The sequence below is a fragment of the Ornithorhynchus anatinus genome, chromosome 8, assembly GCF_004115215.2.
Source record: "Ornithorhynchus anatinus isolate Pmale09 chromosome 8, mOrnAna1.pri.v4, whole genome shotgun sequence".
NCBI lineage: Eukaryota > Metazoa > Chordata > Mammalia > Monotremata > Ornithorhynchidae > Ornithorhynchus > Ornithorhynchus anatinus.
In genome coordinates, this window is record NC_041735.1 from 52,327,744 (window position 1) to 52,347,218 (window position 19,475).

A 19,475-nucleotide genomic window follows, 5' to 3' on the forward strand; every position below is an offset into this window, starting at 1 on the left:
GTACCTAGTCATTTTCCTTCTTCCATTCATCAGTAATCTGTTTTAGTGTCTGACTCCCCAACTAGATCTTAAGGTACTTGAGGATGGGGATTCAGTCTTCTCGTCTTATGCTGTCGAGGCGTCTCCAACCCAGAGCGAATTCATGAACACATCTCTCCCAGAACTCCCCACGTCCTTCTGCAATTGTTCTGGTAGTGTATCCATAGAGATATCTCGGTAAAAATACGGAAGTTGTTTACCATTGCCTCCTTCTGCAACAGTAACCTCGAGTCCCTGTCCTCGGCTCTTTCCCATGCCGTTGCTGCCGGGTGAGTTTTGACTTGTAGCAGATTGCCTTCCACTCGCTAGCCACTGCCCGAGCTAAGAATGGAATGGAATGATTAGGCCTCTGCTTGACTCTCCCTTCCGTAACCGAGGCTGGTAGAGTACTGGAAACTCTCCAGGTGCGATCCTGAGACGGGGGTGGTGTCTTCTAACTCTATTTTATTACCCCAAACACTTAGTATAGTTCTCTGCACACAGTAGGCACTCAATAAATTATTTTGATTGATCTCTCGCCACATCAAACAAAAACTCTCTACCACTGACTTCAAGGCTCTACTCCAGCTTTTGCCATTTTATGAATTGCCTCTCTTTACCCATTGCTCCACAGCTTGAATTCTTCACTCTTTCCAAGCTCACTTTCTAAGTGTACCTCACTCTCAACTCTCCCATGACCAACCCCATGCCCCTGCTCTGCCCCCCAGTCTGGAACTTCCTTTTTTCAAATCTGCTAAACCATAACCCTCCTAAGGAATCCCACCTCCTCCTCCTCCAGAGTCATTCATTACTCCAAGTCATACTAACCCTTCGGGTCCCTCTCGCTTCACCTGCTCTCTCTCCCCTTCCTCCCCTTTCCTTTCTCCTTGTTCCTCCCCGTGTCATGAATGTTTTTCTGAATCCCATGCTCTATTCAGTAGGCCACGCTGCTCTCCTTGTGAACAGAGAACGTGTCTGCCGGCTCTGTAGTGCCGTACTCTCCCAAATGCTGAGTGCAGTCCTCTGCGTAATGAGTAATGAAGTCACCAGGCTTGGCAGTCTGCAGCAGTCTGCTTGAAGGGAAATCTGAAGAGCTGCCTCTGAAACTCTTCACCCTCTCCTTTCTTCTTCCTTTCTCCCCTTTCCCTTACTAGCTCTGCTATAAACACAATCAGTGATAGAGGCCTTCCCTAACTAAGCCTTCATTTCCCTTTCTCTCACTCCCTTCTGTCACCCTTGTATTTGCACCCTTTATTCACCCCTCCCTCAACCCACAGCACTTATGTACCTATCTGTAATTTATTTATACTTCCTCTTTCCTCTTTAGACTGTAAGGTCATTGTGGGCAGGCAACGTGCCTACCAAGTCTTATATTCTGCTCTCCCAAGCATTTAGTACTGTGTTCTGCACACAGTAAGTGCTCAGTGGATACGATCGATGAACTGATTGACTGATTGATGGTGATGAGGTTCTTCTGAGAGCAGAGAGTACCAGCAGCCTGGAGGGGATGGGGCTGTTGCTAGGGTTTGTACTTTGGATGCTTTAGTCTGCTTACTGGTCACAAGTTGATACCTTTCAAATCATGGACTTGTGCTAATTTTCAAAGTAAGGTTATTTTGACCGGCTATGGCACCCTCAGCAGGTGGTCAAGGCAGGGCTGCCCTCCCCCCCCCCCCCCCCCCCCCCCCCCGATTTCACATTGTCATTACCTCAGAAGTGGCCAGTGGTCTTGTTTCTTTTTTGGAGGGTGACAGTGCTTTGGTCCCATCCAGTTTTCTTCCCAGTGAAAAGCACCTGAGCAGTGGGAGCCCTGGGGCCACCTCACAGAGACCCCCTCAGGCAGAACACAGACAACCCCTCAGCAGGAACACAGGATGCTCCGCTCTTCAAAACAAGCTCATTAGAGCTGATTCTTTCTCCTTTTGGAATTGTCTCTTTGCCATTGGCAATAAACCTTCTCTGCTGAATACACCAGGCCTGTGTATTTTAAGATAAAGCAATCATATTTACTGAGCACTTAATAATAATAATGATATTTGTTAAAGCCCTTACTGTGTTACTGGGCACAGAACACTGCACTAAGCATTTGGGAAAATAGATTATAGCAGAGTTGGTAGATATGTTCTCTCTTCACAAGGAGAGCAGAGTGGCCTGGTGACTAGAGCATGAGCCTGGGAGTCAAAAAAAAAAACCTGGGTTCTGATCTCGGCTCCATCGCTTGTCTCCTATATAATCTTGGGCAAATCATTTTGCTCTGTGCCTCAGTTACTTCATCTGTAAAATGGAGATTGACTATAAGCCCCATGGGGGACGGGGACTGCATCCAACCTGATTAGCGTTTATCTATTCTAGTGCTTAGTACAGTGCCTGGCACATTTTTGCCCAAGGTCCTCACCCTTACCCTGACTCCTCACCCTCCTCAAAGTTGGTGAGAAGGGTATGGGGGTGAAGAACCTCATTAGTCTGTTACACTGTGAACTCCTTAAGTCAGAGACTGTGCCTCCTTTTTAGTATATTCTCCTACATGTCTAATACAGTGCTGTATACAAAGTAGGCACTTGTTTAATACTGTTGACTGACTCAGAAATTAAGAACGGTGAAACCCTGGAAAATACGGAAGGGTGTTGTCTGGGGAGTCCCACTCTGGAGATCTTAATAAGATAATAGGCAAGCTGTAGATTCTGGATGGTTGTAATTTACCAGCCTGGAGGCAGAGACCTAGCTGGATCGGATGACCTTTTGAAGTTCCTTCTGTTGTTAGATCCCTGAGGGCAGGATCATGTCTACCGAACTGTATGGATTAATATAAATTATTTATAGGAATGTCTATTACCCTCTCTAGACTGTAAGCTTATCGTGGGCAGGGAACAGGTCTACCAACTCTCTTGTACCCTCCCAAGCACTCAGTACAGTGCTGTGCACACAGTACATGCTCAGTAAATACGATCGATTTACTCAGTAAATACGATCGTACTCTCCCAAGTGCATAGTACAGTGCTCTGTACAAAGTAAGCGCTCACTAAAGATCATTGCTTGACTGATTTAAGATTTTTTGCCTTAGTACAGAATAGGATCTTGGTATGGCCCAGTACCTCAGCTCCTGCTTGTTCTAGGGGCAGTATTTTCTGAGCCCTCTTTTCTTGCCAGCTGATGGGTGTCTTTCAAGCTCTGAATTATTTCCCAGGCACAGATTGGATGTTCTTCCCTTTGCCCTCTCCCGTGCTCCAGCGTAAGTCTTGCAATTGGGTAGGCCCAGTCTCTGTTCTTGTAAATCAGCTGCAGTCAGTAGGTGGAGACAAAAACAAATTAATTTAGCCAGGACAGTGGTGGGGCAGTTATTTGGGCAGGAGGCCGCTTTGAGTAAGTAAATGAGGGTTGCATTCTTAAAACGTGTGGAGTTTAAAATTCTGATCAGTACAGATGTTGTGGGACTTTATTGTCCAATGAGTCTTTCAGATCATTACCTCACCAATTCGCATCATTTATAAGCCTGCAAATGAGCCTGAATCAGTCACCTTCATTTGCTAGTTTGATACTATGTGTACGTGTACCCTGCTGGACATTGTGACCCGTCAGATATGACCGCTGGAACGTAATTTGCCCAATTACGTTGGACCCCTTTCAGTCGGTTGACTGATGAATGTGATATTTTTTGAACAACTCCTGAGTGCAAAGCCCTGTACTAAGTGCTTGGGAGAGATCAACACAGACAAAAGACATAGTCCCTGCCCTCAAGAACTCGCAGTCAATTATTGGGAAATTCAGGCAAAGGTTATTTATAAATACAAGAAGCAGGAGGAAGAACAAGGTTATACTATTTGGTCATGCAAATATGTGACTTTGCTACTTGTGGGCTCACTTTAGTAAATTCTGTGTGGGATGCTTTGCTGAGTGCTTTGTCCAGTCTGGTTTACAGGTGACAGCCGTCTGCTTTGTGACCTTGGACAAGTCACAAGTAACTTCTTTATGCCTCAGTTATCTCATCTGTTAATAATAATAATAATAATAATAATAATGTTGGTATTTGTTAAGCGCTTACTATGTGCCGAGCACTGTTCTAAGCGCTGGGGTAGACACGGGAATCAGGTTGTCCCACGTGGGGCTCACAGTCTTAACCCCCATTTTACAGATGAGGGAACTGAGGCACAGAGAAGTTAAGTGACTTGCCCACAGTCACACAGCCGACAAGTGGTAGAGCTGGGATTCGAACTCATGAGCCCTGACTCCAAAGCCCGTGCTCTTTCCACTGAGCCACGCTGCTTCTCAAATGGGGGTTAAGACTGTGAGCCCCATGTGGGACAGGGACTGTGTCCAACCTGATTACCTTGTATCTACTCCAGGCTTAGAACAGTGCTTGGCAAATAGTAAGTGCTTAAAAATACCTGATTATTATTAATGATCAAAAAGCCCAAGGGGTTGGATGTGGCATCTGAGGCGGAGCCAGATCTCTGCCGTCCAGAGCGGGTGATGGAACGTGAACCGGTAGTGATATGTCCCGCTGTTGGGGTGCTCTAATAATAATACTAATTATGGTATTTAAGTGCTTACTTTTTCCTGGGCACTGTACTAAGCGCTGGGGTGGATACAAGTAAATCGGGATGGACACAGTCCCTTTCCCACGTGGGGCTCACGGTCGGAGGTGCCGTATCACAAGGGGGGAGCGAAGCCTAGGATCCAAAGCCCAAACATTCATCTCCTTTTAAACAGATCCATTAAAGTTGTTTCTGATTTTTTTACTGCCAAGGAAATGCTGACCTGAGAGGAACAGAGGAACAGACCCCATTGTTAATGCTGGCTGAACTATTTCCTTCAAATGGGATGCAATCTCCCTGAGATATCAAAGGCATCTCTTACTGCTGCTTTAAAAAAAAAATAATCGGAATTTAACTAGATTCTGCTTGGGGGAAATAAAGTGAATTCATTCCAGTGGGGCTCAAAGGTGGAACTTGTTCCGCCTGTGAGATGACACCTAAGGGAAGCGGTTTATTTTGCTTCTTGAAAGCTCAATAGGAGCAGAAAGCGATCTCTTCTGGGAGGGTTCGCTCATCTATTTTTCGAAGGGAGGGGCCATTTGGTTCAGTTCAAAGGCGCCGTGTTGCTGTTTCCCTTGCCCATGCATTTACTGTTTAATGTATGTGGCGTGTTGATTCCAGGCTCCTTTTTTCCTTGCTGTGGGGTCAAGTTCCCTGTCACCATTGGGTTCATTCATATTTTTACTTTTAACAAATACGCCTAGGCTATTGCCTGGTGGTGCTGGTGGTGGTAGGAGGTATGTCTCGATATAACGGTATTGCAGTGCATTTCAGAACCGCTTGTTTTCTCCCTTTAAGCACTCTGGTACTCACCCCAACTCCACTGTACATATATAACTATTCTTATACTCTACTATTTTGCCCATCCCTAATCTATTTTAATGTCCATACCCCCCTTTAGATGTAGAATAAGATATAGCTTAAGGTCACATCTCCTCCGAGAAGTCTTCCCTGATTAAGCCGTCTTTTCCCCACCTCACTCTCCCTTCTGCGTCGTCTACACACTGGCATCTGTGACCTTTAGGTGTTTGATATTTGCCCCACCCTCAAGCCCACAGCACTTATGTACAAATCTGCTATAAACTACTTATATTAATGTCTGTCTCCCTCTCTAGGCTGTAAACTTGTTATGAGCAGGGAATATGTCTGCCGTTCATCGTATTGAACTCTCCCAAGTGCTTAGTATTTTCTGCACGTAGAACAAATGCCATCGATTTGATGCGTTGATGGATCTAGACTGTAAGCTCCCTTTGGGCAGGGGTCGCATCTTCCAGCTGTGTTGTACTTTCCCAAGGGCGTAGTCCTGAGTGTGCGGACAACACTGCTCGTAGTGGATGATGACTCTCCGTTTGTCCGTGTGCTGTTGTAAAGAGCGATGGACCCCCAATCGCCTGTTCGGCATTGCACGCACGTTCAGCGTGCCCTACTGTTACAAATAAGACTTGATTCTCGGCGAACTTTCCTGCTCTTTATTTTCCCTGTGAAGTCCAGTTTAGAAGGCTAACAAGCTCCAATCATTCCCTTGCTTAATTCCTGGATTAGTTTCTCTGGGGCAATCCTTCTTGGCTCCCCAGTGGGGAACAAAAGGGTATGACCAAAGGTGAAATGTGGTATAAAATATCTCTACGTTTTGCATCCATTTTATTAAGGGAAATGATTACTGATGAAGGGAGAGAGAAAAAGAGAGAGTGAGTGAGTGAGTTTGTGTGTGTGTGTGTGTGTGTGTGTGATTCCTCTCCTCCTTTGTTCATTTCTACAAGTTAACCAGGGGGGAAAGAAAGCTCACCTTCACAGAAACCCATTGTCAAAGCCACTGATGGGTTAAAAAAAAGGTCCCTTGATGTGAGAAAGCCAGCTTCCCTGAAGTGGGGAGGCATTCACTGACCTTCCTGAGCATGCAAACCCTTCCACTGAGCTGAGGAAATCGCCAAAATCCATTTACAATCACATTTCTCTTTCTGGTGATTGGTTTCCCTCTCGCTTCTCTCTTTCTCTCCCGTGCCTTTTGTGCAGCCATTCATTGGGGGCACATAAAATCAAGTGCCGGGGAGAAAGCTATCTGGCGTCTCTCAAAGATGCTTGGGTGTTTTGGGGGGTTTGTTTTTTTTAGTCTTTTAAATTTTCATTTATTTGTTTGCTTCGGTCCCACCTTGCCATTGTATTTGTCTCAGTGTGGCTGTCCCCCTGGGCATTTGCAGGAATACTGCAGCAAATCATCCTGAATGCATCGCTGACCTCTGGGAGGCTAACAAATTGAGGTGAGGCAGCTGGAGCGCTAGGACAGTGCCCGCACGGAGCATGCTCAGAACCAGAGGGAAAAGGTAGCTGGGGCTGCAGCCGAGGCACCACTAACTGCTCAGGCAGCTCCGCTCATCCAGGGGACGGGAGCGGAGAGCTCGCTTCCTTAGCAGACGGAGCGGGATGATTGCCTCCCTTCTGTCTGGGGAAAGCATGAGGCACCAAGGGAGCTATTCCTGGACACTTTTTCCTTTGTGGTCTGCCTACATGTGCTGAAACCCTGATTTAGGAGTGATAATACTTTGCAGGATTAAGGAGGCTGCAGATGCTCTGAATTAATGTTCTCTTTTGGTAAGTGGTTCATTACGATTCAGCATTTTCGAACCTGCAACAGCTTGGACTTGTGGTTTCCTAAACCGCCGCTGCCGGCACCTTTGGAAGTTGAGTTTGCCGTTTCCCAGGGACCTCACTGATTACAGGTCTAGGCGGGCGAGGGCGGAGGGGGGCATTATTTTCTGGGTCTCGGGCTAAGAGGTGCCCTGTGTGATTAAGCTACACCTTATTGTTTGATACGATGTGGCTCTGGCTGTTGTGGGAAGCTAGCGAGGCCTCGGCTATTCTGGGAAGCTCCTGTGGAAATTCAGTCAATCAGTCGATCCAACCCAGGTATCGTGGTTATTTCACCGCTAGTAGGGGGAGAGGGCAACGTCCGCATCATCGTTGAATTTAGCTGCTTTGTTTCTTCCACTGTTCTGTTTGATTCTGGTTAGAGAGAGCAGGTCACTACCCTGGAAGATCTCTCCCGTTGCTCACTGGCTCTTCTGAGACTCTGGCTTAGACTTTTCAGCACATAGAGGCAGCCCGGACACCACGTTAGGAAGATGGACCAGCTCGGTCCCTCGGACGGCCACCGACCCCCTTTCCCTCTATTCTTTGGCTATAATGGCTATTCTTTGAGCTACACTCCTTGCTTAGGGGGTAGAGAGCAAAGTGCATAGGTGACACAGAAGGTAGAGAGGATAAGGTGGGGAGATGAGAGGTTAGGAAGGAAGAGGTGCAATTTTGGTAGGGGTTTGAAGATGGGAGTGGTGGTCTGTGAGATAATAATGATGGTATTTGTTGAGCGCTTACTATGTGTCAAGCACTGTTCTAAACGCTGGGATAGATACAAGCTAATAATAATAGTTATGATATAAAAGTGCTTACTATTTGCCAGGCACTGTACTAAGTACTGGGGTGGATACAAGCAAATTGGGTTGGACACAGCCCCTTGTCCCAGGTAGGGACAATCCCCATTTTCCCCACAGTCTCAATCCCCATTTTACAGGTGAGGCCCAGAAAAATGAGGTGACTTGCCCAAGGTCACACAGCAAACAAGTGGCGGATTAGGATTAGAACCCAGGTCCTTCCGACTCCGAGTTCCGGGCCGAAGGAAGGACGTGAGCCGGGGCTTGACAGCAGGAGTGACAAGATCGAGGGACATTAAGTAGTTTGCTGAGTTCCAGGCCGACGGAAGGATATGAACCAGGGCTTGACAGCGGGAATGACAAGATCGAGGCACATTAAATCGTTTGATGTCAGAGGAGGAAATTATGCTCATCTCTCACGTCATCACTGAGCCCTTCCAACTTGCAGAGGAGACCCTGGGATTCTGTGCCCCAGACCCTTGCTCCTCTCAGCTGAGGCTCCCAAGGTATCACCCTTTCAAAAAGTATCCAGCCAGATCCTGGTTGCCTCATTATCACTTTCAAAAAATGGTCCAAGGGTCTACTATCTACAGGCCCCTTGACCAATTGATTGAGCACTCTAAATTCTAGGGAATATGTTAACAGTCTCTCTCCCACAAGGGCCTCCCAGTCCAAGATGAGGAAGACAGACATCTAGAAAAGGGAAAGGTTGTAAGCAGTGGGTGTTCTTCAGAAACAAATTGGGAAACACGTCATGGGAAATCAATCGTCGGAGGAGTCGTTAGGAGTCTCACCACTGCAGGCTGGGGGACGGGTGGTGGTGATGGAAAGTGGCTCCACTTCTGTGGGAGGGGGTGGGGCTGGTCCCCAGCATTGGTGGTCGGGAATGGGAGGAGGAGAAGAAAGGACTGCACTGAACGTCGGCCAGCCCCTGGGGAAGCCGGAGCTCTCGCTAGCAAAGTAGCTACCATCCGTGGGCTCCTGTACCACTTCCGGTAGAGATTCACACAGAATTAAGAAGATAATAATGATTGTAATAATTGTGGTATTCGTTAAGCGCTTACTGGGTGCTGGGCACTGTACTACGCGCTGAGGTGGGTACCAGCACATTGGGTTAGACACAGTCCCCGTCCCGCATGGGGCTCACAGTCTTAATCCCCGTTTTACAGATGAGGTAACTGAGGCACAGAGACGTGAACTGACTTTACACAGCAGGCAAGTGGAAAAGTCGGAATTAGAACCCATGACCCTCTGACTCCCAGGCCCATGCTTTATCCACTACGCCATGCCGCTGTGGGGCTGGGCCCCTTTTTGCTCTTAAAAAAAACAATGATGTGTTAGTATCTGGGCTTTGACAATGTCTTAGGTAAATTCAGAGTGGTAACTTCAAACTTCAGGCATTCGGCTTTATACCGCTACCTTACAAAGATGTCACATTCCCTACTTCACACCTTCGTTTTGTCTTCCTGAAGCAAAGAGGCAAGAAGTCTGCTTCTTTTTTTGGTTCCCCTCAAAGGAAACACCATGTTAAATAATGTTGGTATTTGTTAAGCGCTTACTATGTGCCGAGCACTGTTCTAAGCGCTGGGGTAATAATGTTGGTATTTGTTAAGCGCTTACTATGTGCCGAGCACTGTTCTAAGCGCTGGGGTAGACATAGGGGAATCAGGTTGTCCCACGTGGGGCTCACAGTCTTAATCCCCATTTTACAGATGAGGGAACTGAGGCACAGAGAAGTTAAGTGACTTGCCCAGAGTCACACAGCCGACAAGTGGCAGAGCTGGGATTCGAACTCATGAGCCCTGACTCCAAGGCCCGTGCTTTTTCCACTGAGCCACGCTGCTTCTCCGATAGATACAGGGTAGATACAGGGTAATCAGGTTGTCCCTCGTGAGGCTCACAGTTAATCCCCATTTTACAGATGAGGTAGCTGAGGCACAGAGAAGTGAAGTGACCTGCCCACAGTCACACAGCTAAGTGGCAGAGAAGCAAAGTGTCGTTCTTTGGTATTTGTAGTATTTGTTAAGTGTGTACTGTATACTAAGCGCTGTCCTAGTGCTAGGGTAGATCCAGGAAAATCAGGTTGGACACAGACCATGAGCCCCATGAGGTCAAGGACTGAGGTGGGAGGGAGAACTAATATTTAATCCCCATTTTACTGGTGAAGAAACTGAGGCAGAGAGAAGTTAAGGGATTTGCCCAAGGTCACGCAGCAGGCAAGTAGAGGCAGAATTAGAGCCCAGACTTGTACTCTTTTCACTAGGCCACTTCTATGCTGGTTTAGATCATCATCTTCATAGGTGACTAGGTGAGCAGCCCCTTCAGCATCTTCACTGCTAAGTAGAGGAAGCACAGAAATGTTTGGCAACTTCACCAAGGCTGCACAGCATGTGGATAGCATAGCTGGGACTACTGCCCAAGTCTCCTGCTCCCGGCCCAGGAAAACTACCACTTCCACCTAGAGTAGTTGTTAATACACACCAAATCCACAGCTTTTAAAGGAAAACGAAAGTAGGAATGGCTCAGAAATGTAATCATCTTTTGTATTTGATCTGTTTCTGGCAGGGTGCTATTTACATACTCTATGTGATTTAAATTCCTAACCTTTCCCCTCCCCCAAAACACTTCACTTCCTACTTTGAAAGTTATTCCGCTTAGGAAAACATATTTAAAGGATCAAACCTTTCATTCATTCAATCATATTTATTGAGGGCTTACTATGTGCAGGGCACTGTACTACACGGTAGGAATGTACAATTAGGTAGCAGATAGAGACAGTCTCTGCCCAACATCAGGCTCATGTGTCTACACAAGGTTAATTCCTCAAGACTCTAAGCTCATCATGGGCAGGGAATGTGTCTGCTAAATCTGTTGTATTGTGCTCCCCAAAGCGTTTAGTACAGCACTCTGCACAGTAAACACTCAATCATTTTTTTAATGGTATTTAAATGCTTACTAGGTGCCAGGCGCGATACTTAGCACTGGGGTAATTTCAACCTAATCAGGTTGGACATAGTCCATATCCCACAGGAGGTCCACAGTCTTAATTCCCATTATACAGATGAGGGAACTGAGGCACAGAGAAGTGAAGTGACTTGCCCAAGGTCACACAGCAGACAGGTGGCAGAGCTGGGATTAGAACCCAGGTCCTTCTGACACCCAGGGCCACACTGCTTCTGCCGGTTCACACTGGCACTGCGTAGCCACACTGCTGCTGTTCACACGGCTAGACTGTCAGCTCGCTGTGGGCAGGGGATGTGTCTGCTAAGTCTGTTGTGTTCTCCCAAGTGCTTAGTACAGTGTTCTGCACATAGTAAGGGCTCAATAAATACGATTGATTTACTTGTTTCAGCCCCAGTATCCCGGCTCGGTGAATATAGGTGTAGATGGTTTCGCCAACCAGCAGGGGGAAGAAAAGGAATATTGGATTTGGTTAATTTGCCAAAAGCTGCATTTTGTCTTTCGTAATCAACCCTTCACTAAGGGCTTGGAAGAGAGAGCACAATATAGCAATATAAAGACATATTCGCTGCCCACAGTGAGCCTGAGTGTGTGGCACTTAGTTATATAATTAATAATAATAATGTTGGTATTTGTTAAGCACTTACTATGTGCAGAGCACTGTTCTAAGCACTGGGGTAGGTACAGGGTAATCAGGGTGAGGCTCATAGTCTTCATCCCCATTTTACAGATGAGGTAACTGAGGCGCCGAGAAGTGAAGCGACTTGCCCGCAGTCACACAGCTGACAGGTGGCAGAGCCAGGATTCGAACCCATGACCTCTGACTCCCAAGCCCTTGCTCTTTCCACTGCGCCACGCTGCTTCTCCTACTCTTCCCTGCCTTATTGAAGGCACATCTCCTCCAAGAGGCCTTCCCTAAGCCCCACTTTTCCTCATCTCCCACTCCCTTCTGCTTCACCCTGATTTGCTCACTTTACTCCTCCCTCCGCCCCGGCCCCACAGCACTTACGTGTATATCTGTAATTTGATTTATTGGTATCGGTGACTGTTTCCCCTCCTCTAGACTGTGAGCTCATTGTGGGCAGGGAATGTCACTGTTCATTGTTGTATTATACTTTCCCAAGTGCTTAGTACAGTGCTCTGCACATAGTAAGCGGTTAATAAATACAATTGGATAAATGAATAGTTTAAAGAGGCACAGCCTAGTAGAACTTCAATATAAGGAAAAAGAACAGAAGACCACCAGCTGGTGGTAATTAGAGTATCCCCCCCAAGCCAAGACCCTGGCCCACAGAGTCTGTGTGATCAGTCAACCATATTTTATTTATTGAGCACTTGAACACTGTACTAAGTGCTTGGGAGCGTACAACATAACAGAGTTGATAGACGTGTTCCTTGGCCACATTGAGCTAGTCTGGAGGGGCAGTCAGACATTCGTAGAAAAAAGTAAATTACAGATGGTGCATTTATAGTCCAGAATTTAATCCAATCTGAATTCAGAGTGGACCAGAAATCCGAACTGGAAGTGATCTGGACCTCACCCAGACCCACACCCAGTTTTTAGAGCCGCTCCGTCGGTGCCCCTGGCGTGCCCTGCTTAGCCTCAGCTGGCAAGCCCGGATAATAATAGTAATGGAATCTGTTAAGCGCTTACTTTGTGCCGGGCACTATACTAAGCGGTGGGGTGGAAACAAGCATATCGGGTTGGACACAGTCCGTCCCACATGGAGCTCACAGTCTCAATCCCCATTTTACAGATGAGGTAAATGAAGCACAGAGAAGTGAAGTGACTTGCCTAAGGTCACACAGCAGACAAGTGGTGGAGCTGGGGTTAAAACTCATGACTTTCTGACTCCCAGGCCTGTGCCCTGTCCACTATGCAAGCTGCTTCTTTGATCACCAGAGACGAGGTACCTGCCTGCCGTCGTCGATCAGCCAGTCTGGAAGCAAGGTCCCGGGGCGTCTCATCCTCACAGAGGGGCGCTCAGAAGGCGAGAGGGCAGCAACTGCTCTGTGCTCCGCCGCAATGGGGTGTCCGGAAGAAATTTTTTAAGGGACACGGTGAAGCAAACCCTCAAGTCGTGTGACAGAGACGTGGACAGTTGGAGAGAGGAGTGATGGCAGAAGACAAGTTGGCTGGCAGAAACCAGTCTGTCAGTCAATAAATTGGATTGATTGAGTGCTTTCTACGTGCAGAGCACTGTACTAAGCGCTTGGGAGGGTGCAGTATAACAGAGTTGGTAGACATGCTTTTTACCCACAACAAGCTTACAGTCTACAGTCTAGATGGGGAGACAGACATTGAGAAGCAGCGTGGCTTCGTGGAAAGAGCCCGGACTTGGGAGTCAGAGATCGTGGGTTCTAATCCCGCTTCTGCCACTTGTCAGTTGTGTGACTCTGGGCGAATCACTTAACTTCTCTGGGTCTCAGTTCCCTCATCTGTAAAATGGGCATAAAATGTGACCCCCCTACTTGGGACACCCTGATTACCTTGTATCTCCCACCATGCTTAGAATCATGCTTTGCACATAGTGCCAAACAAATGCCATCATCATCATCATCACATTAATATAAGTAAAAAGTTACGGATACGTAAATAAGTGTTGTGGAGCTGAGGGAGGGGTGAATAAAGGGAGCAAATCAGAGAGATGTAGAATAGAGTAGGACAAGAAATGAAAGCTTAGTCAGGGAAGGCCTCTTGGAGGAAATGGGCTGAATACCGGGAGCCACAGCTCCAGGAATATCGGGACACAAAAGGGAAAAGCTAAACAAGGCCCGGCACTGTGGGTGACACATACCACCAAACAGGAGGCAGCTGTACCTGTATACCACCTGGGGGGATTATTTTCACAGGTGAAAATCGCCCTATCGATTTGTTTTCAAACCCGGGGAACAGTTTCACACACATGGGTGTGCAGACACGTGCGCGCACACACACTCACACATGGATAAAAATCTCTTCATCTTCAAACCCAAAGGACAGTTTTACACACACTCACTGATACTGATAAAAATCTCATCTTCAAACCCTAAGGACAGTTTTATACACTATCACACACTGATAAAAATGTCTCCATCTTCAAACCCAAAGAACAGTTTTACACACTCTGACTGAAATGTTTTCTTTTCCTTAAGATTTATCAGGACCATTATTTTAGTCCTCTCTTGTAATTGAATGCCAGAATTGATCAGCACCTCACCTTTGCTTTTATATGCCTTTGCTCTGGCTCTTGCATAATTGTCATCATTATCTCACTGGCTTCACTGAAGTTAGGCCCTGGCCTGGCCTCGGTTCAATATTTTGACCCTTTTAAGCAACCAGTCTCAGAGGCTTTCCCCCACCACTCATTCTATATACAGCTCAGTGATGCAGGAAGAACCTTGAGCCAAAGTGATCCTGGTTTAGAATGCAAAGGGGTCGATACTAATTGATTAGCAATGCCTGAAAGGGGAGTTGAAAAGAAAAACACCCTAGTAGCCCAATCGATTTAAAACTGCTCCCTAAAACTGAGTTGATAAATGACATTCTGTGGATCTGTCTAATCACACCTCCCTGTGGGCCCCGTCCCCCCCCCACCGACCGGTCTCCAGGGGCTAATTGAGGATAGCTGCAGATTTCCACTGGGTGTCTTTATCTGCCAGTTCCCAGGGGAAGAGCTGGCGGGGAGGGGGGTGACACAGTGGAAGAGGACTCTTCCGGAGGGTGGGTACTGAGGCTGTGAGGAACAGAATGGCTGAGGTGCTCGGGGATTGAGAGCATAGCTGAGGAATGTGAAAATTGAACAAAGTATGTGTTGACATGGGGCACCTAAGCCCATTAAATCTAAAAGAAGGTGGAAAGTGGCCTAACCTGAAGAGAAGCTAGGCCAGTCCTAAGAGACCGGCTGCTGACCAGACTGGTGATTTTCATGCGTATAGAAAATTCATCTCTCAGAACCAGGGCTAGACTTTTCCAGGGTCCCACTTCCATCAAGCAGTTTGGGAAAGGGGAAGGGGGAAGTCCCTTTGGACTTGTAAGCTTGTCATGGGCAGAGAAAGTGTTGACCAATTCCATTATTTTGTTACTCTCCCAGGTGCTTAGGACAGTGCTGTGCACTCAGTAAAACTCAATAAATAGGACTGATTGATTGGAAGGGATATGTTGGAAATTTTAGCAAGCTGACAGTTCTGCAAGGCCAAAACCATGGTCTTTGTGCAATTGATGATAGTAATTGTGACTTTTGTTAAGCACTTACTGTGTGCCAGGCGCTTTGCTAAGTTCCAGAGTACATACAAGACAATCAGGTTGGGCACACACTCCTGGCCCTGGAGGAGGAAACAGAAGCCCAGGAAAGTTGTGAACTTGCCTAAACTCACACAGCAGACAGAGAGCAGAGCTGGGATTAGGATGCAAGTTCCCCGATTCTCAGGCCCACGCTCTTCCCATTAGACCAAACTGCCAGAAGCTCTGCCCTGCTAAAATCTGTCATCGGTAATGTTCCCCGTCTCCTCCATGGCCGGGTCTCTGCTACGTGTATGTACCCGGCCAGCAGCATTCTGAAAAGGTTCCAGACTGAGGGTCTGGGTGGCAAAGGAGGATTCTCTCTGCTCGCTCAGTGTGAAATAATGATTTTAGTAGTGGATTACAGGCCAGGTCATCCATGATCCTCTTGTCCCCTTAAAAACCTCCCGTCCTCCCTGGTTTCAGTCCCATGGTTTTTGGCAGACCTGGTGGTCCAGGGGCCCTCGGTCTTACATCTGAAAGCGATGGTGAGCGACTCCATCGCTTTGTCTAAACACGAGAGTGTCGACTCTCGGGGGGCGGGACCCGCGGCCCTCTGGGTCCCCAAGGCATAGGGCTTTGTGGTGGTCTTTTGTTTAAAAAAAAAAACCTATCTCGACAGCCTGGGGACCCAGAGAACAAAGAACAGCCAACCTTCGGCTCTGCAGGAGGAGAGGAGAGGGAGGGAGTGGGAGGTCAGGGACGGGGAAAGTCTCCAGTTGGGGAGATGGTGGTCGGTCGTGGAGTGGGGAAGCTGAGCCTGAGCACCTGCCCCTGTCTCTCTCTCTGCCTCTCTCCCCTCTCTTTCTTTTCCTTCTCTCTGTCTCCCTGACTCTCTGTCCTCTCTCTCTCTCCCCCCCTTCTCTCTACCTCCTCCTCCAGGACCCTGCCGTGTCCCGCCATGTGCCCGAGACCGGGTGCCGCCCGCCCACCTCCACTGCCCAGGCCCGGGCCCCTGCCCCCGTCCACGCACTAGGGCTCCGGCGGCGGCAGGATGAACGTCGCGGCAGTGCTGAACGGCCTGCTGGTGTCCGTCCTGGCGGCCCTTCTCTGGAAACACGTCGGGCTGCGGGAACGCGCCCTGGCCCTGGAGGAGGAGCTGGCCCTGAGCCGCCAGCCGCCCACGGGCGAGGAGCCGGGCCAGACCGAGGCGGACTACCAGGCGGCCCTGCGGGCGCTGCTGGAGGAGGGCACCCGCATGGTGTGCACGGGCCGCATGCACACGGACCGCCTGTGTCGCTTCGAGTCGCTCTGCTACTCCACCGAGGCCGAGGAGTTCGTCTTCTTCCACAGCAACGCCTCGGTCATGTTGCCCAGCCTGGGGTCGCGCCGGTTCCAGCCGGCCCTGCTGGACCTGTCCTCGGTGGAGGACCACAACACCCAGTACTTCAACTTCGTGGAGCTGCCGGCCGCCGCCCTGCGCTTCCTGCCCAAGCCGGTCTTCGTCCCGGACGTGGCCCTGATCAGCAACCGCTTCAACCCGGACAACCTGATGCACGTATTCCACGATGACTTGCTGCCGCTCTTCTATACCATGCAGCAGTTCCCCGACTTGGACCGGGACGCCCGGCTCTTCTTCATGGAGGGCTGGGCCGAGGGCCCGCACTTTGAGCTGTACAAGCTGCTGAGCCACAAGCAGCCGCTGCTCCGGGCACAGTTGAGGGCCCTGGGCCGACTCATCTGCTTCACCCGGGCCTACGTGGGCCTCTCGAAGACCACCACCTGGTACCAGTACGGCTTCGTCCAGCCGCAGGGCCCCAAGGCCAACATCCTGGTCTCGGGCGGCGAGATCCGCCAGTTCGCCCGGGTGCTGGCGGAGCGGCTGAACGTGAGCGGGGCGGGCGGGGGGGACGGGGCGGCCGGCCGGGGCCCCACCGGCGAGGAGTACATCGTGGTCTTCAGCCGGACCCTGAACCGCCTGATCCTGAACGAGGCGGAGCTGCTGCTGGCCCTGGCCCGGGAGTTCCAGATGAAGACCATCACGGTGTCCCTGGAGGACTTCCCCTTTGCCGACGTGGTCCGGCTGGTCAGCAACGCCTCCATGCTGGTCAGCATGCACGGGGCCCAGCTGGTCACCTCCCTCTTCCTGCCCCGGGGGGCCGCGGTGGTGGAGCTCTTCCCCTACGCCATCAACCCGGACCACTACACCCCGTATCGGACCCTGGCCACCCTGCCCGGCATGGACCTGCAGTACGTGGCCTGGCGGAACACTGTCGGCGAGAACACGGTGGCCCACCCGGACCGGCCCTGGGACCAGGGCGGGATCGCCCACCTGGACCCGGCGGAGCAGGAGCGGATCCTGCAGAGCCGCGAGGTCCCGCGTCACCTTTGCTGCCGCAATCCCGAGTGGCTCTTCCGCATCTACCAGGACACCAGGGTGGATCTCCCCTCCCTGATCCAGGCCATCCGGGGGACCGTGAAGGTCCGGCCCGGTGCCCGGAAGCCCAGGGGGGCAGGCGGTCTGTACCCGGGCAAGGTCAGGGAAGCCAGGTGCCAGACCTCGGGGCGGGGGGCGGCCGAGGCGCGGCTGAGCGTGTCCTGGCAGATCCCCTGGAACCTCAGGTACCTGAAGGTCAGGGAGGTGAAATACGAGGTGTGGCTCCAGGAGCAGGGGGAGAACACCTACATGCCCTACATCCTGGCCCTGCAGAACCACACCTTCGCCGAGAACATTAAGCCCTTCACCACTTACCTGGTGTGGATCCGCTGCATCTTCAACAAGACCCTCCTGGGGCCTTTCGCGGACGTGCTCGTCTGTAGCACCTAGCCCCGCTCGCCGGCTCCCCAGGAGCGCTTTGACCTGGACCCCCTCTCTCCCTCATTTCCCGCCCTCCCTCCCACTTTCCGTTCCTCTCTGCCACCTCCTCACCGGAGGTTTCCCCAACTCACCAACTAATATTTATTGACGGGGCTGAAGAGTGCTAGACCTACGGCAGTGCCTGAGTGTCCATCTGTTGCATTTAGTGTGTGTGTTCTCGACAATCCTTCCTCTTTCCATTGGTGAGCTTGGTCCTTCTCCTCCCCTCCCCTTCTCCCTTAGAAGCAAAACGAGTCTTCCCCCAACCCCACACCTCCCCTCCCAGCATCTGTGTTTCCAGAAAAGTACCTCTTTCCCCGGAAGCCGGGGGAGGGGGAGAGGAAAGCAGGAGAGACGGTCACTATATCCTTCTTTGGGCAAGTGATCTTGAACCCTGCTGTTTACTGGGGAGGCCCTGGACCCAAGATCCAAGTTTGTCGGGGTGGGGGATTTTCCTCAGCTTTTTCCCATGAAAAATGAAATTTTCCTGTAGCCCAGTCGAAGGATGTGGTGTTGGAACATTCATTAAATGGTTATAAACATCTTTACGGAGCCTTTTCTTTGGTCCCGGTTTATGGATTGACATCAGTAGGTTCAGAATTAGCCTCACATTTCTGAGAGAGAGAGAGTGTGTGTGTGTGTGTGTAAACACGTACATGCATGAGTGGGGTGAAGGGAAAGGAAACCCCAAAAATGATCAGGAGGGTCAGCTTTGGCCAGGGCTAGGGGTACCTCTTTAACTGAAATTTCACTGCCCTGCTGTAGCTGGTGAGTAGCTGTTCAGAAAGCCAAACGGCAGATGGGAGAAGACTGTGGTGGGGGAAACAGCAGAACGTATGTCGTGCGAGAAAGAGCAGTTGCTGTTTTTCAGAGCCTGTTGGCAGCTTGGGAACTGCACCACGTCTCTGTGAGTGCTATAGGCATCAGTATTTACATTCAGTTCAGGGGGCTCATGGAGAGGAGAAATCAAACACAGAGAAGACATTTCCCTCCCAAATACCGGTGATCTCTCGCTATAGAAGACATGAGGGCATCCCCAGCCTAAGGGGCTTTTACCAGGCGCTGTTTCTCTCTCCCCCACTTCCTCTCCCCGGCCCCCCAAAACATTCGATCTTCAAAAAAAGACTTGTACCGCATCTGAGATCCTGAGAGCTTCCACTAAGGGAAGGTCCTGTCCAACTGTAAAATACCCAGATTCTGGATAGTGAGTCAGATTCTCTGGCGCACCCAAATAACTCCCTGGGAGTAGTTGACTCGCTTTCAGAGGCAGCGTGAACTCATTCCAACTTCCAGAGCAGCCCTCCGCAACCTATGTTATTCACTGGCCTAGGCCTCTGCCATCTTGGATGCACTTCAACCTGTGACCTTTGATATTTGCCCTACCCCCAACCCCCAGCACTATGTACATATTTTTAAATTATGTATTATAAATTACCTGTTTGCTCTCTGTGGGCAGGGAATATGTCTGTTGTATGCTCCCA

The 19,475-nt window shown here is 49.7% G+C and overlaps 1 protein-coding gene and 1 non-coding gene across 3 annotated transcripts in view; one reads left to right on the top strand and one right to left on the bottom strand.

Annotated features, from left to right (window-relative positions):
- The window catches only part of POMGNT2 (protein O-linked mannose N-acetylglucosaminyltransferase 2 (beta 1,4-)), a 42,607-nt gene extending 24,065 nt beyond the window's left edge, over positions 1–18,542 (top strand). The window contains exons 1-2 of one of the 2 annotated variants that reach the window (XM_001508737.5): positions 6,920–7,139; positions 16,080–18,542. In XM_001508737.5, the coding sequence (XP_001508787.1) occupies positions 16,192–17,964 (1,773 nt within the window). In that variant the 5' untranslated portion in view covers positions 6,920–7,139; positions 16,080–16,191 and the 3' untranslated portion in view covers positions 17,965–18,542. Of the gene's footprint in view, positions 1–6,919; positions 7,140–16,079 lie in introns of those variants that run through there. The other variant, XM_029071398.1, reaches the window with a different exon arrangement.
- On the bottom strand, positions 319–461 carry LOC114814022. The gene has a single exon (XR_003761765.1). It is a non-coding gene; the product is annotated as a small nucleolar RNA SNORA7 (small nucleolar RNA).
- Positions 18,543–19,475: the final 933 nt, after the last annotated feature.